This window comes from Neolamprologus multifasciatus, chromosome 23 (genome assembly GCF_963576455.1).
Source record: "Neolamprologus multifasciatus chromosome 23, fNeoMul1.2, whole genome shotgun sequence".
In the NCBI taxonomy this organism is placed as follows: Eukaryota; Metazoa; Chordata; class Actinopteri; order Cichliformes; family Cichlidae; genus Neolamprologus; species Neolamprologus multifasciatus.
Genome location: NC_140460.1, coordinates 13,323,839 through 13,339,464, shown reverse-complemented (window position 1 = coordinate 13,339,464; position 15,626 = coordinate 13,323,839). Strand labels below are relative to the sequence as shown.

The window sequence follows — 15,626 nt, the reverse complement described above, 5'->3', positions numbered from 1 at the left end:
ATCATCACCAGTCAGTGTCAAGAACAGGAATACCAGATTAAAACTATGGCAAAGAAAAACAAGCAAAGCAGCTCAGTAACAGTCATTTATTGGACAAACGATGCAAAAAATGAGCCCGTACCAAAATGCTGGGAAATTAAATGGATTCAAAGAATTTATTAAGGTTCCTAATCAAAAACAGAAAAGTTCACCGCAAAAATCCCAGACAGTGGTAAAGTCCAATGACTGAATGTATTTTTAATATTAGTTAGCAATATTACATTCACTTTATCACATCACTTTTAAAATTTAGACTGTAAGACATTTCTGTGAACTTGGCATGAAAACAGTTCATTATTTGAAGTTCTTTTTTCTCTTGTTCTTATTACACCTCATTTTTTCATGTTTTGATTTGAGGTGTTTTGGTCCATATCCAAAGAGCTGATCCAACAGTGGTTTCTGCATAGACTCACTATTGTTGGTGAGCTCAAGACCAGCTCAAATGCTGCATACCACAGTCCATCCACAGTCGCTCTCAGAATGCTGCACCTCCTGGTAATCTTGGCAAACCCTCGATGCCTGTTAACAGTGGGCCGCTGTGTTATCATTGCACTATCAATTGCTTTCCAAAGCAGTGCATTACACTGTTCACTTTTAATATTATTGGTGAAGTTAAGGTGCTTTTTCGTTCTTCTTTTTTATATATTTGAACTTTAACTTCTGAATATTTCTCTTCTCATTTCGTAAACATAGTTTTCCGAAACATGTAATAACAAAGAAATTCTGTTTTGATAAGATCTGCTCCCACAAACTGACATGGAGTCGTCGTTGCTGTCACACCTTTTAATCGCCGTCTTCCTCAGGCAATTTATATTTCTGTATGTGTTCTCTGAGCTAACAGTATTTTTTTACAAGAAGAATTGTGTTGCTGGTGTTTCTGCATCTTAAGGAAGCCTACATTTTTATACAGGTGATAAACCTTCTACTTGGTCCTGTCTGTTTTATTCAAGAAGTAAGATCATAAATTTGCTGCATGAGGAAATTTACAGAAGAACATGTCACTTCTTGTTTGCTTCAAACAATGCATGCACAATTATCACCACTCCCACCCACAAAACACATGAATGTGTTTTGTGGGTGGGAGTGGTAGATGCAGCGCTTTTAAGCATTGCATTCATGTTTTATTGTATGTCTCTGGTATGCATTTTATATTTTATAGATCGTTTAATATTGCGTGCACCTGCCTAAGGGCAGCAACTGGGAAGCTAGCAGCAAAATCTAGTAAAAGGCATCTTTTTCTCACATGGAATCAGTGTTGTTATACAAGATCCCTGACAATTAAAAAATTAAAGTTGTCTAAAAGGTGTCATACAGGTCAACATTTTTTAGCTGTTGAAACAGTTTTAACTTATTTTAGCTGCAGTTCTGTCTGGCTGGTTTCACTTGGGCTGCATCTGCATATCAGCACGTTTTTAACCACAGTGTTCTTGTGAAGAACTTATCACTTATCCCACAAAACTTTAAAGTCAAAATTTACAAAAAAACAAAACAAACAAAAAAACAGAAACTGAGAATAGCTTTCCATTGGCTTCACCCAGCAGAGTTAGTCATTTTGGTCTTCATTGGTTCGTTTTTTAGCATGTGCTAGTTTCCATCATATTCCACAGACAACGGCAAAAGGTTCTGTCTTTATGGTGACAGATTTCCCTTACTGAGGATAATATAAGCAGGAAAATACAGTGATATGTTAACTGCACTTCACCCATGGTAGTAGGCTTTGATAAAACCCAGACTGTCCTGGAGTGCTGGCTTCTGTAAACCACCATGAATCAAGCAGTGCCATCTACTTCTGCTCAGCTCCTTGTGAAATTCCTTTGTCTTATGCAGTGTTCACTAATATATTTGGCAATGATGACTACCTCTCGGGTGTCCAGTCATGACTTCGCTCTCGGATGTCTCACCATAGCGGGATCTGTGATTAATGTGATTAACAATCGTGTGACTCTGAACTTCAGCGCTAAAGTTGTAATCACCTCTATAAATGATGAATTCAGCCACCAAAAACAACAGATTAGGTGCTTTTTAGAGCTGCAGGTTAAAGTTAACTGTCATGCTGCAATGTACGTCACTCCCTTCCCTTATCCTTTCATGTTGAACATCTCTTCCTCTTTTTTGTTCTGGTCACATGACAGTTTGTTGCTTCACCTTTTTCATACATAACTCAGACTTTAACAGAAATGAGAATGATTTTTATTCTAAAGTTATTGTATTGTTATTCTAATTAAAAACAGCAATTTGCTACCATCTAATAATAATAACAAGGTTGTTTTGTTTAAGTGAGACTGTCCTTTTGTAAGAAACAGGTTTCATAAAATCCTTACGCAGCCTTTGTGACTAATGTTCGCTGCTGATGTATTGGCCCTGTTTCCTGGTCCGAGGCTCTCCTTTTGTTTAACGTGTCGCAGTTCTTTGTCTTTTCCGTTTTCAACAAATGCAAGTCCCCAAAATCTATTCAGTCATAAATCTCAGCCTCTCTACCAAATATTTGAGAAAAAAAATCAGTCTCGGTCTGACTAACATTTCAGTGTGGAGATGAAAAGCGGGGTCGGGATGTTTATAAAGAGTAAAAGAAACCACACTGCACATCATTCATTTCTAACCCTGTGCTGTGGGCGGATCCTCTCACACGCTCTCTTGGCTGAAGTTTGGTGAGTTTGGGTCTATTTTGCTTGATCCGGCCCAGCAGCCAGACCCTGAACTTAAACGGGTAACAAACAGATGAGCAGCCTCCGTTTCACCTGTTCATGTTTCTAAAGTCTCTGTGGTGATTGCTCTGAAGTGTCTTTGTGCTGGTTTTCATATTTGTTTTCCAATCATACCTTCTTACTAATCTTACTAAGAGTAAGATTATATGAGAAGAATAGGGGTTTGTCTTGGTGTGTGGTGCTGTAGCCTATAGATTTATGTCATTAACTGGTAAACATGAGGAATCAGAGTCACTAAATTCTTATCAGTTACCATCCTTACCTGTGTCGTTATCCACCTGTCGGTCAAAGAGGCACGCCTCTAACATTAAACACTAATAATGTTTAAAAGAAGGTTTTTTTTTTTTTTTTAAATTAACTCTATACAGTTGCTATGGAGTCTATGGGCCCTGATTCCAGTGGCCATCAGAGGAACTGCAGCTTTTTAACTTCCTCATTAGCTTCATGTTGGACCCCTGCAGGAGCGGATCTAGAGAAATGTTCTTAGAGTGGCATGAGGGTGGAATGGAAATCAAATAGGATGGCAAAATCAAAGCCTTTTTGTTTGTTTTCCACCTGGAGACGTTTGCCTACATTGCAATCTGCCTTTGTGAAATTCATTAGTACCCTCACTTACACACAAAAAACAACAACGACACAGCACACTAACTATACAAGATAACACTTCACGCTAAACGTTGCAAATCTCTCCCATCTCAAAACTCTCTGTCTCTCATTCGTTTACTCTGTCGTGCTGCTATCACTCCCATAACTTCCCCCTCTTATATTCAGTGTTAACTGTAGCTAGGCTCAAGTTGTTAATGCTAGCTTATTTTAATAGACAACTAGGGTGGCAAGAGATCATTGTAGCGTGGCACATGCCACCCGACGCCACCCTTCTAGATCCGACCCTGGAGGTTTCCTGACAGTACAGGTCATATTTTTCTTCCCGGCTTTTTCTCCCCCACCCCAGAGTCAGGTTGATGCGTGCCATGACCGCAACGTAGACTGACTGAAAGTCGTCTGCAGCAGCCGTTGGTCGCGCTCTCTGTGTGCTGATTAGCCTTCCTACCTCTAACTGCCGCTCTCTGTTTGGCTGTTTTGCATAGAGCAGGGGCTGGTTGTGATTTGCTAGCCTCAGCCCTCCTCTCCGGGGCTGGACTTGTTCACAGAGTTTGCAGGCGGAGTCACTGGTTTCCCCTCTGAGATAAATAGTGCGCGGTACAAGTGGGAGCGACGCGCAATCGACTGTCCTTTTCTGTTTCCTGTGAGGGACAGTCGACAGTCTCAGCCTGAGAACTGAGACGCAGCAGAGCCGTTAAAGCAGAAAGAAAGAGACACGGGGGGGGGAGTTACCATGTCTGGAAATAAAGACAGCGACGGAGGATGGAAGAAATTTGTGTGGAATTCGGAAAAGAAGGAGTTTCTAGGGCGCACGGGAGGCAGCTGGTGTGAGTACTCTTTTTGTTCTTTATCTCCGGCAGGCGGGCTGCTGGTTGTTGATGGAGCGGTTGGGCTGGAGCAGAGTGGAAGCCGACCGCGCTCACAGCGGATTATTTGTATTTTGACTCAATGTTTTGCCGGTGCAGACGTTCGCACCTGTTAGAGTTCCCACCCGGAGGCGCGCCGAGTCGTGACTTTGCCTTTTTAACGGAGGCTGCGTGCGCAAGTTGGTGTTTAAGACGAGAATGAAGTGAAAAAAGGTGAAACACGAAGGAGTGCTCGGTACGGATCGATTGGAGTCCAAAACAAGGACAGTAAATGAGGACAATAAGCCAATTTGGTCTCCGTGGACGTAAATGATTTCCTCCTTTTGGGGTGTTTCTGTGCATTTTTCAGGGCTCCCGCGGTCACATGTGTTCATTACGAAGGCGTAGCCCTGATCAGCTCATTGATTAGCGGCAGTCTTTTCTGAAAAGGTCATCTTGAAGGACAGCCGAGACTTTTACCTGAACCAACAAGTTGGTGGCTGCCGCCGTTTATTTTGTTATTCTGAGTATCAGCCCTCCGCGGGGAGCAGGAGAAGGGCTGAGGACATTTTATACCTGCCTTTAATAAACCCGAGCAGCTGATCCCTGGACCCGACACCCGGGCCCAGCTCTGCCTTCCCCACGTTTTAACTCGAACCCGGGATTATTGGATCCGGCTCTAATCGTTTCAGCGCCGTTTTCAATACTTTAAGACGCCTAACGCGGTTGATGGTTTGATGGGATCACTGCCCTGCATTACATAGCGCCAATTAGGCTCGTTAAACAGTTTTGCACGTCAGATATGGCGTGTATGTGCGCGTCTCCCCCTCCTCTCCGGACGCCGCACGGTAACACGGTGATCACGACTCACATGTCTCCCGGGCCGCCCCTCTCTGTATTTTTATCCTGGAAGAAATGAGGCGTCGCTGTGTGCGCGCGTTAAAGCGCATTCTTCGGGGCTTAATGAAAGCTTCAAACTAACACGTTTGTTTGTGAGAAACGGTAATTCTCTGTGGCTCAAAGCACGGCTGTGTGTGGCGATTAAAATCAGGAGCTGCTCTCGGGTGGAACATTTCACCCACTCAATGTTCTAGGTGGTGGTGTGGGGTTACCAGGCTGGTAGTTCAGTGTCCCGTGGAGCACACGCAGTGAGCCATGTTGCTTTAGCAGCAACAGGTATGTCTGCTCAAAGCATCTCAGGCCACAGCGCTGATCACACAGACTTTTTTTTGAGGCTCAGAAAAAGCCTCTGAGTGTGACCCAGTCTGTATCCCCTAACTTGACACAAGCCTCTGTGGTTGTCTTATTTTTGGCCATTTCATAACCACTGATTTATTTTAGTTTGGGTTAATTAAATGGCACATAAATATTCTTATGCTTCAAAGTCTTCTTTCATTTCAAGACTGTAAAGAAAAAAGCCCTGATTGGAGTTTTTTTTCTTTTGTTTGTTTGTTTGTTTTTTTTTTGAGGTGACTACAAACATATCCGGATCATGAACACAGCACCGTCATCTGCTCAGTGTTTTCATGGTGGATGACGGTCAGATTTTTTCCATAAAGGACTTTTTTCTGGTTTGAAATGGGCCTTTTGGGGTGGAGGGGTGTCAATTAACATCACTTAACAGAAGTCTGCTTTTTCCTGTTACTTTTTCCGCCATTTTTCCCCCTTTTTAATAAACAAAAGTATCTGAGCTTGACTAAATAAAATGACAGATGATGATTTTAAGCCTTTTTGTTTTGTTTCCCCCCAAAATCATCCTCATAGCTTCAGTGAAAGCCCAAAAACATGTTTGACTGGACCAGGGATTTTTATTTTTTATTTTTAAACAAATAGCTGGGTTTAATTTAATCAAAGTTCAAATACAGTTTCATCAACTGGCACAAAAGCAGTCAAATACAGATAACAGATTGGTACCTCTGGGTGCCTTTACCGGCAGCATCATGTGCTGGTAGATTTATAATTTAAAATCTGCAAAACTTTAAAACATACAGTGTGTAGTACAGAGTAAATCATTAGCACATTAAATGGTGTTTCAGTAAAACACTCGTGCTAATTGTGTGCCATGTGAGTCGCTTGCACTTTTCAGTAAGACAGACAGGAAGTGGCGCGGTGACAGTGTCAGTCTTGGCGCTCGTTACGTCTCCTCCACGTGTTTGTCTCGACATGCCAGACGGAAAGTAGGCTGCGGGGCTGGTGAAGGCCTCTGCGAGCGTGGAGACACATGTGGTATGAATGCGGGGACAGTCCCTTCGCGGCGTGCTGCAGCAGCCTGCTGGGGGAGGTGCTCTCAATTCAGAAGCTGCCTTTCACCACCCCCTACAGCTCGCTCCATGCTGCTTTACTCTGAGCCCTGCAGCGTTTCAGGCCGCTCCGATTGCTCAGGTGAAATCACACAAACTGACAGCCAGACAACAGGCTAACCACTAACGGCGCTAACAGCCACCCTCACGACGAAAGCTTCTGAGGAATCTCCTGGCAATCCAATGGGTCTTTACTTTGACACAGACCATCAAAGCCCTCCTAGTGGTGCCACTTGGCAGCCATTTTGAAGCATGATCTAAAATGAGCTGAGTTTCAGAGGTGTAGAATCTCCAGTCAGCTCTGAAAACTGCCCCAAAAGTTTGAATTTGCCCCAGAGAGAGGTCCTTAAAAGCTCTTTTCTCCTAATGAAGTTTTACTTCCACCACAATATTTCTGAGTGTCTTTCATTCAACATCTGTGGTGCCTTCAAACATCTCCCTCCCCAATGATAAGGTGACTGCTCCAAGCAAAGCAAGCACACCATGAAATTGGCCTAACCTCAAGACCCCCCCCCCCAAATGTTGTTCTGATAAAGCCAAAAAAAGTCTGCTGCCAGTCACCATTGCAGCACACACACAGGGTACAAAGTTTCAGGCGGGTGGTTCTAATGTTGTGGCTGATCCTGTTCTGATTTCAACAGGCCAAGACGGGTAAAGAACACCCAATTGGATAGTCCTTCCCGGCACATGCCACACCTGTTTGACTTCTTTTCACTTGCGCGCGCGCACACGAGGAATAAGCCGTTATTTGTTTTGCAAATTCACCTTCCCTGCACAGCAGGCGGTTATTGCAGCATATTTTTCCGAGATGGCGCACTCCTAGGAGTTCACAGAACTGTCAGAAACCCGCGACTATTGTCAGGCACTGCTTCATAGGACACTAGCAGCCACTGCTTGGGGCCCGACTAGACTCATCCCGGAGTCTAATCATGCTCTGTATTGAGGGGAAAAACCAAACAAATTCTGCTTGCGTCTTTGCTATCGCAGGCAGCTAGCCAAGTGGCCTTTGAAGGCCTTAAAGTGAACCTGCTTTCAGGCTCGCTGAGCTCTTTTCTTCTTGATAGAAAATCAAAATTAGCATTTTTAACCTGCCACAGATCATAACTGGGTGTCTGGGGGCTTTTCGGAGGTGGCTACGCCCTTAAGCACAATTGTTGAGCATAGAGTTACAAAGAGTCTTTGTTACCTTAACAGAGGTTTAAGCATCCCCCACCCCCACTGTTTTGGTCATCTGAACAAAAACCTTTTAAAGCTTGCTGAAATTAAACCACACTTACAATTTACAAGTTTGTTTGATCTCAAAACTTATTTTCCTCTGGAACACCAAAAATCTGATGGGGAAAATCATGAAATATGATGCTGAGGGTTTGATTGCATCATACAGGGAAGCATGTGCCGTTAGTTTTGTTCACTCGTGTAATGAAGCGTTTGCCTTAATTCATCACGTTTCTATGCACAGGAGCATGAATAAGGGCCTTTTTTTTTTTTTTTTTTTTTTTTTTTCCTTTTCTTTTTTTCTTTTAATCCTAATCGTTGAAGGTGACGCAGCCGGGTGGGGGGGTCTGCAGGACTGAACAGTGACTCATCCTGTTGCTCTGGAAGCACAGCCATACCACCTTCTGCGTGATCTATTTAAGCTTTAAATTGGGTGAAAAGAACCTGGGAAAGGGGTTTATGAAGGATATGTTGCTGTTGGGAAGAGTACATTTTCCTGGGTTTTGGGTAGCTGATGTTAGGCATGCTCTAATAAAGCAGTCCGTCTTATCACCTTCAGGTGCTTGCGACTTCTGAAATCTGAGGCGATGTTATATTTCACATTTGAAGCAGTTTCTTTCTTGCGTCTTTCATCTCAGTAATTTGATTTCTTTTCCTTCCTCTACAGTTAAAATCCTCTTGTTCTATCTGATTTTCTACGGATGCTTGGCTGGAATTTTCGTTGGGACCATTCAGGCATTGCTGCTAACGTTAAGCAAAGACAAACCCACCTATCAGGACAGAGTTGCTCCCCCAGGTAAGCACATCCTCTTCCTCCTCACCTTTCTGACTTTGCTGCTGCATCAGCTCAGCGACCAGACAAAAAGCCTGTTGGTGTTTCGTGGGCGTTACAGACGACTGTTTGGGAGGGGTGTGCCTCTGAGCAGCTCCTCTATCGGCAGTCTTTCTGACCTTAAATAGGTTCGGCCATTTTGTCCTTCACTCCCCTCAGCTGGTCGATGTTCCCCCCGCGGGCAACAGGGGAACTAAAACGTGTGCTATGATTATGCATCACAGCTGACACGACTGCATGTACATGCGTGACTACAGTTTGCGGCTTGTTTCTTCAAAGGAAAAGAAAAAGTTTTGTTTTTCCACCACAGCTTTTAAAGGCTTGAAGGGGGGGAAACCTAATGTGTAATCTCGAGAGTGTCATCAGACAACGCTGCAGCAGTTTAAAAAATTTCCTGTGCGCTCTGAGACCGATTTGAGTGCCAAGCCTCATCTTGCGGTTTGCACAGCACATGCTCTGCCCCTTAGCAGTATTTTTAGCAGCCATTCTAGATGACGGGCTGCATGTGGCTGCCGTTTTGTTCACGACTGTTGACAATCAGAGATTAGAGTGAGCAGAACAACAGCGTGAGCGTGGAGAGCTCTGAGCTGAAGCAAGTTTCCAGAAGTGGCACGATCAAGGAAGCAGCGAGAGAGGTTCGTTTTTTTTTTTGTTTTTTTTTTTTTCTCCTTTCGGAGCGTGATCCCGCCTCCCACTCAGAGGCTAAAAGTTTCCATTGTGAGAGAAACACACGTGAGAGTGGATGGGTGGGGGTTGGTGAACTTTCACAAGCCTCTTCTGACACTCAAACTGCTGCTTCTCCTTTCGCCGTCTCAACCGGCAGCTCGAGTCCCACTCATATCTGCGGCAGCAAATAAAACGGGTCCTGCTGCAAGGCCGAGAAGGGTTTCGCGGCTGTCATGTTGCCTTTAGCTACTCTCACTGTCACTCTCCCCTCGCCACGCCTCGCGCACCAACTCTGTGGAAAATTACTGCTGTGAGGAGCTCTCAGAGGAAATCCCCAAGACCCTCACATTGTCCTTAGATAATGGAGAATGCTCACAATGGCTCGCATGTCATGTTGCTTCTCTAAGATATTTACTTTTTTTTTTCACACAAATTGAGTTTTTTTTTTTCCTTTTTTTTTTTTTAAATAAGGTGTTTTTATTTTTTGTCCCATGACTTTTGTTTTCCTACCAAACCAGTTGTGGTGTTTTTGCAGGTCTGTCACACACCCCACGCTCAGACAAATCTGAAATTTCTTTTAAGAAGAGTGATCCGAGTTCATACAGCAAGTATGTCCAAAGCATGAACGAATTCCTTGAGATGTACAATGAGACAAAGCAGAATCGGGACTTCTACGAGGAATGTGGAAGCAAGTATCATACAATGCAATCAGCTTTCACCATTTGTCACTCATGAGTGGATGTTTGAAGATCTAAACTTAAATTTTGTTTTCTTACTTGTGGCATTTTCAGCGCTTCCTGGCACGTACAAAGATCGAAGTATGGAAGAAAAGAAGAAAGTCTGCAAGTTTTCTAGGTCTTTGCTGAAAAACTGCTCAGGCACAGACCCTGATTATGGCTTCATGGAGGGGAACCCATGTGTTATCATAAAGCTCAACAGAATTGTGAACTTCCGACCAAAGGTATAGTTACCGCTTAAATTCAAAGGCTAATATTAAGTAGCACAAAATGGCACCAGTCCTTTTTTCTTTTTTTCTCTCTCTCTCTCTTAATGAGCTTAGGCTCACCTTAGACATTAATTTAACCTGCAGTCATGAAGTAAACTGTAGTCCTGGACTGTGCTGCTCTGTATTTAAATACCTGAATATCAGTATAATAACAGCACAGCCAGCTTGGAGGTAATATGCTGTGTAGCTAAGTTAGAGCTAGCTGGCTAACATCTCCCATTTTGGCTGTAAACTTGTAAAGCTTTGCTTTGTGGCCTTAAGATGTAAGTAATCTGTACTCAATCATTTGGCTACCTTAGTGGACCGTTTCTGAGTGAACAATCGTAGCACTATAGCGCTAGCAGAATTGCCTTTTCAAGTAAAAAGATGTTGTAAATGACAATGGAAAAACATCTCATTCCCATCTACTCGTAGTCTCACTGCCTCTCAAATGACTAAAACAAGTGAGATGTGCCTGCAGTGAGCTCTTGCTCACAAAGTAGAGTTGGCGATCATTTGTCTCAAAGGTCAGATGTGTGGTGTCAGGGGAACTAAGGGGTCAGAGCAAACAGAAAACCCAAATCCACAAACAGAAAAGTGAATACCCCCCCAAAAATTACAGGGAGTGCATTTCTGTAAAGGGAAAACCAACTTGCAAAACCTTACAGACATGTGAACCATCCATGAAGCTTTTTCCGTTATGTTTGAAAATGGGGGGAAAAAAAACTTCTGAGGAGCTGGAGCTTGAAGTTGCATTGTGGTTAATGTAGGCACCAATAAGTGAAAGTTTAATTTAAACCAGTTATTGCTTGTTTGTTCTTTCTTTAGGCTCCTTCAAACAACTCATTACTAGAAGAACTGCCGGTAAAAGTTAGCCCTAACGAGATCCCCATTTACTGCAAGCCTAAGGTACGTTTGCAAGAGCGTGCGGCTGTGGCCTTCCAGTGCACAGATACAGAGAGAATGAATATTTGTCTTCAAAAGGACCGGCTGCAAGTCTCACTCAAGTATTGTGTTTGCAGAGAGCTGAGGATGAAGGCCAGATCGGAGAGATAAAGTACTATGGGATAGGCCAAGGCTTTCCTCTGCAGTACTACCCATATTACGGCAAACAGCTGCACCCCGACTACCTGCAGCCCTTGATGGCCGTTCAGTTTGTCAATGTGACGGAGGGAAAGGAGATCCGCATCGAGTGCAAAGCATTGGGAGACAACATCGATTACAGCGAGAAGGACCGCTACCAGGGACGCTTTGACATAAAGCTCACCGTGTCGTGACCTGAGCTACAGAGAGCACTCAATTTGAAAACGAATACAACTTAGAGAAAACCGTTCAGATAAAAACCACCACTAGTCTTTGAACATTCATAATATACAGGACCTACACTTAATCCGTGTGCTTTACACTAGCTTTTCTGTGTGTTCGTCGAGGGTTAGAATGTAAAATACAAAAGTAGCAATAGCAAATATTTATTCTACTGTAAATGAAAAGATTCCTTGAGCCATGGGAAACGTTCATCCATTTACTGTAAAACGGCAATTCCACTACTGACGTGTAGCGAGTTGTTTTCTGTCCCGAAATACTTCACCCTTACGTGGTTTCTATATATTTTTGGAGTGTCCAGTGCTGTAGTCTAGTCCCAGCTGTAACCTCTTTGTCTTATGTCCGCTTTAGTGGTCCAAGGTGTGTGCGTGTGTGTGTGCTCGTGTCTATGTGCAGGCGTTTACAGGAGTGTGTGTTCATGTGCTCTGACTAACTGAATTACTGGCATGGTACTCTGAACGTTTAAGGCCCACGTCTGAATAAATAACTGCTCTGTGTTTGCGCTTCTTCGTCCCGGTTATTGGAGGAGGGGCACATTTGTTTTGTTCACCTTAGCTGTTAGATATGGTTTGATTACATTTGTTTGATACTCTCATGCAATTTTTTTTTAATTTTTTTTTTTTTTTTTTTTTTTCTGACTCTTAGTGTAGCGCTTTGTGGGTCCAGCCTAGAAGACCGTCACCTCCACAGAAACAGTGGCGACTCAGTTCTCTGAAATCTGTTTTGCTGGAGACATCACGCGACATGTGATGCTACTTGCTATTGAATGTTATAGCCATTTTCATGGTGGACGAATTTTATATTTATGCAGTTGTTTTTTTTTTTTTTCTTTCCAAAAGTGTAACGTATGAATCTAATACCAAAGTCGCTGGTCAAAAAGTTAAAGAACATCAGAGGCAATGCAGTATCCCGTGTAATACGTTTTAGTTGGTGTTAAATAGTTAATTCAGTGTTGAAGATCAAAACACTTGTCAGGAGTCTGCTCTTGTTACTTTATTTAATCTGCATAAGGCTGGAACAATAAACAGAAATGAGAAAACTGGAAGTGTTTGACTGTGTAGTTCAACATGGTTTTCATCCATCCAAAATCTTGAAGAAATACTGCACCTGGAAAAGGAATTTAAGGGACATTTATAGTAACATCTGATGAATTAACACTGTCTGACACCTCAAATGTCTCTGCACAAGCCCTTTCTTTGCTACTGTTCCAGTCAGGGGAAAATGGCAGCTCAGTCAGTCATAGGCAAATGTTCAACAAGGAGGCGTTTGTCCAGACTACAGATCAGGAGTTTTCCTGAACAATGACGCACGATGGGTCAGGCCCACTCCCTGCAAAACAATGGTTTTGTTTCAAATTCCTCTGCCATTCTTGCTTTTCTAAAACCAGTGTGATCTGAGGCTGCCCCTGCCCACAGAGCGCAATCATGAGACTGGACATGGCCTTAGAGTCCAGGAAGGTTTTGTTCTCGCTAAATGTGAGGTACTTATTTATGCAGGGGCTCAGGGTTTCTTCATCGTATCTATCTGAAAAGAATGAGAGGAGCTGTACAGCTAACACATGAGTGTAGTTTCAGTGTATGGAGTGCACAACATGCGCATGTGCCACCCACCTCCAGAACACCGTCTTCGGGGAGGTCTGTGCAGTGGACAGCATTTTTCACTTTGTCTTTGCCGTACAGGGCGCGCAGCGTGGTTGGACGAAGGTGCCGTGCAATTTCCTGTCGGATGGAAACATCTGGATTATCACGTGTTCACTGTTCATTAGCGTTGCACTTCAACATTAAATTAAGTGAATTCGGCGCTGTGACGCCGTCTCTATCCTGGTGTGAAAGTCAACATCCTGTACCGGCAGAGTGATTACTCAGCGGCCGAACATGTGATCCTGTGGAGGAAGTGACAAAACATCGACACTCAGCAAACTTTCCACTGACTTAGGGGGTGGGGGCCTTGCTTTTCAAGCACATTTTCACCACAGCTTTTCAAAAATGACTTCACTTTTTGCTCGTCTTTTCCTGAGACCAACAGGCAAAGCAAACTAACCTTCATTAAATAAATAAACCCTCCCTGAATATGTAACACACTAAATCCTGAGTACTGTACAACGAATGGCTGTTTAAACCTTTCAAGCCTTTTCCAATATTTTTGTTGTTTCTCTTTTTTTAAATTTCATTTCCATGATGGGTAACTTGTTGACTTGTAGTTTTACAATCACATTTGGAGCCTTAGACTTGACTTTCTAGCTGCGGGCAACAGTTTAAGAAATGGTTTAGATTTTCAATAATATACAAAAAGGGCAACAAAAAAACAAAAAATAAACCAGACACTCTGTTAGTAGAAGGTCCAGACAGCTAGCAGTGATTTAAATGTGACCGAGCGTTTGCTGTTACGAACTGGTTTGATTCATCAGTTTCTGACTTAATTATATGAAGACTTTATAATAAATATTTTTATACCTCATCTATTACATGTTTAACTTACCATCTACATTTTAAAAATTGATATGAAACCATCCTTGAAGTTTAAATTTTGAGTTTTTAATCTTTAATTTTAAGCTGGTTTTTGTTTGCATTGGGTTTTTTTGTATTTATACAGAAAGCATTTTGTGACCCTGTTTTACAAATTTGACTTTCAGACTAAAACCAATCCCCTTTCCTTTATTTATAGTTAAGTATAAAATTAATTTTTTTCATTTTAATTTCTTACGACAAAAGTGTTGAATTTTATTCAACACTTTTGTCTGACCGCTATAGAACAGTAGCCACCTTCTTCCATGCAGCACATTTATCTTCAGAGTCTATTTCTGACACTCCTAAAGTCAGAGCTGGCCTGTCTCATCCTCTTGAGTTTCCAGGAAATGAAACCCTCCCAACAATGTCTGCCATCAGGAGAGGGGTGTCGGATGAATAGTTCATTTACCAAAATGCCTGTTTAATCTAAAGCAAATCTTACGCAACGTGAAGTAATATTTGATATGCTGGGAAAAGCAAAAAATATGATGGTGTTAACACAGCAAGGGTTGTGTGTGGTCTTTGTGTTCGGCAGCAGGGAAACATTTCTGACTTGTTTATCCTTCGGTGGATTATGAGCCTGCAGACAAAAGACAGGAACCAGTTTGAAGGTCACAAATCACCCAAGGCTTCCTCTCAAAGAGATGCATTGTCTTTTGAAAAAACCAGTTGGAAACCTATCTGCTGTTCGAACAATCGCACTACACAACACGTTAAAGACTACAAAGGAAAATAAAGACTACAGGCTCAAGGACTCGTAGCTAAAGATCAGCTGGGAACTTTGTGTCAACTGAGTTTTTTTTTTAAAGCTCCCTTTTAAGGTTAGACATTTGATTAGGACGTTAGTAATGGCGGCTTTCCACCAGGCTGCCATAAAAATTACACTTACAGCTTAAAAACTAACCACCAACTAACACCCATTACATCAAAAAAGGAACTGTCGCAAAAGACTACCAGAAGCATGGTGAATTTCTTTCACCTCGGACTTCTTGAAACAAAGTCAGGGATGGCAGTTCATGCAAAAGACAATGAAGATGACTTTACTGAGTGTGCAAACAACGCTGAAATTTGGTTGAAAAGTGAGGTCAAAAGTTGTCATTATTTCAGGCCATACAGAAGAAGATATCCCTCACTCTCAGAACACTAAATTTGGTTGAATTCAAGTCGTAGACAAAAGGGGGACATCTTTTCAAAGGCTGTGATTGGCTGATTAAGCTCAGAAAACACCCATGGATGTCCAGCGTTCAACTCCAATTTTACAATCTACCAGTTTCTGATCAAGCACATGTTAGCATGCTAACAAGGAAGCAGACTTCCCTCGTCCTGGAGTGAGGGTTGTGGATCCCTGGAATAAGGCCTGTGGTTATGGTGAATCCTACACTTTTTCTACAACATAAAATACAACAGTAAAAACACCTTCAACATTCGGCATCATCATGCTAAATACAAGCGGTTAACAGTGCATTAAAGTCGCGCACCTGCGGTACAGCTTATTTACAGCCTAACATTAACTTCTAAGTTCTTGCAACTGCGTTTATTGTTCAAATGAATTATACAACTGGAAATTTTTGTGGAGATTCTTGTCACCTCTGGAAGACAGCAGAAA

General features: G+C 42.6%; 2 protein-coding genes across 2 annotated transcripts in view; one reads left to right on the top strand and one right to left on the bottom strand.

Moving 5' to 3' along the window:
• The first annotated feature begins 3,928 nt into the window (after nt 1–3,928).
• Nucleotides 3,929–12,558, top strand: atp1b1a (ATPase Na+/K+ transporting subunit beta 1a). The gene is made up of 6 exons (XM_085150164.1): nt 3,929–4,174; nt 8,375–8,503; nt 9,741–9,893; nt 9,997–10,166; nt 11,019–11,099; nt 11,213–12,558. The coding sequence occupies exons 1-6, from the start codon at nt 4,081–4,083 to the stop codon at nt 11,465–11,467; spliced, it is 882 nt and encodes a 293-aa protein (XP_085006290.1). The 5' UTR covers nt 3,929–4,080; the 3' UTR covers nt 11,468–12,558.
• Nucleotides 12,325–15,626, bottom strand: part of nme7 (NME/NM23 family member 7) — a 25,253-nt gene continuing 21,951 nt past the window's right edge. Inside the window, exons 11-12 of the mRNA XM_085150158.1 lie at nt 13,124–13,231; nt 12,325–12,620 (exon numbers count right to left, since the gene is read on the bottom strand). Coding sequence (XP_085006284.1) covers nt 12,588–12,620; nt 13,124–13,231 — 141 coding nt within the window. The 3' untranslated portion in view covers nt 12,325–12,587. The remainder of the gene's footprint in view (nt 12,621–13,123; nt 13,232–15,626) is intronic.

Bases quoted from the DNA above. Each gene is read 5' to 3' on its own strand.
- atp1b1a (XM_085150164.1), top strand. From the start codon at position 4,081: ATGTCTGGAAATAAAGACAGCGACGGAGGATGGAAGAAATTTGTGTGG. The intron at 8,504-9,740 runs GTAAGCACATCC...GTGTTTTTGCAG, and splicing joins GGACAGAGTTGCTCCCCCAG to GTCTGTCACACACCCCACGC. The intron at 9,894-9,996 runs GCAAGTATCATA...TGGCATTTTCAG, and splicing joins CTTCTACGAGGAATGTGGAA to CGCTTCCTGGCACGTACAAA.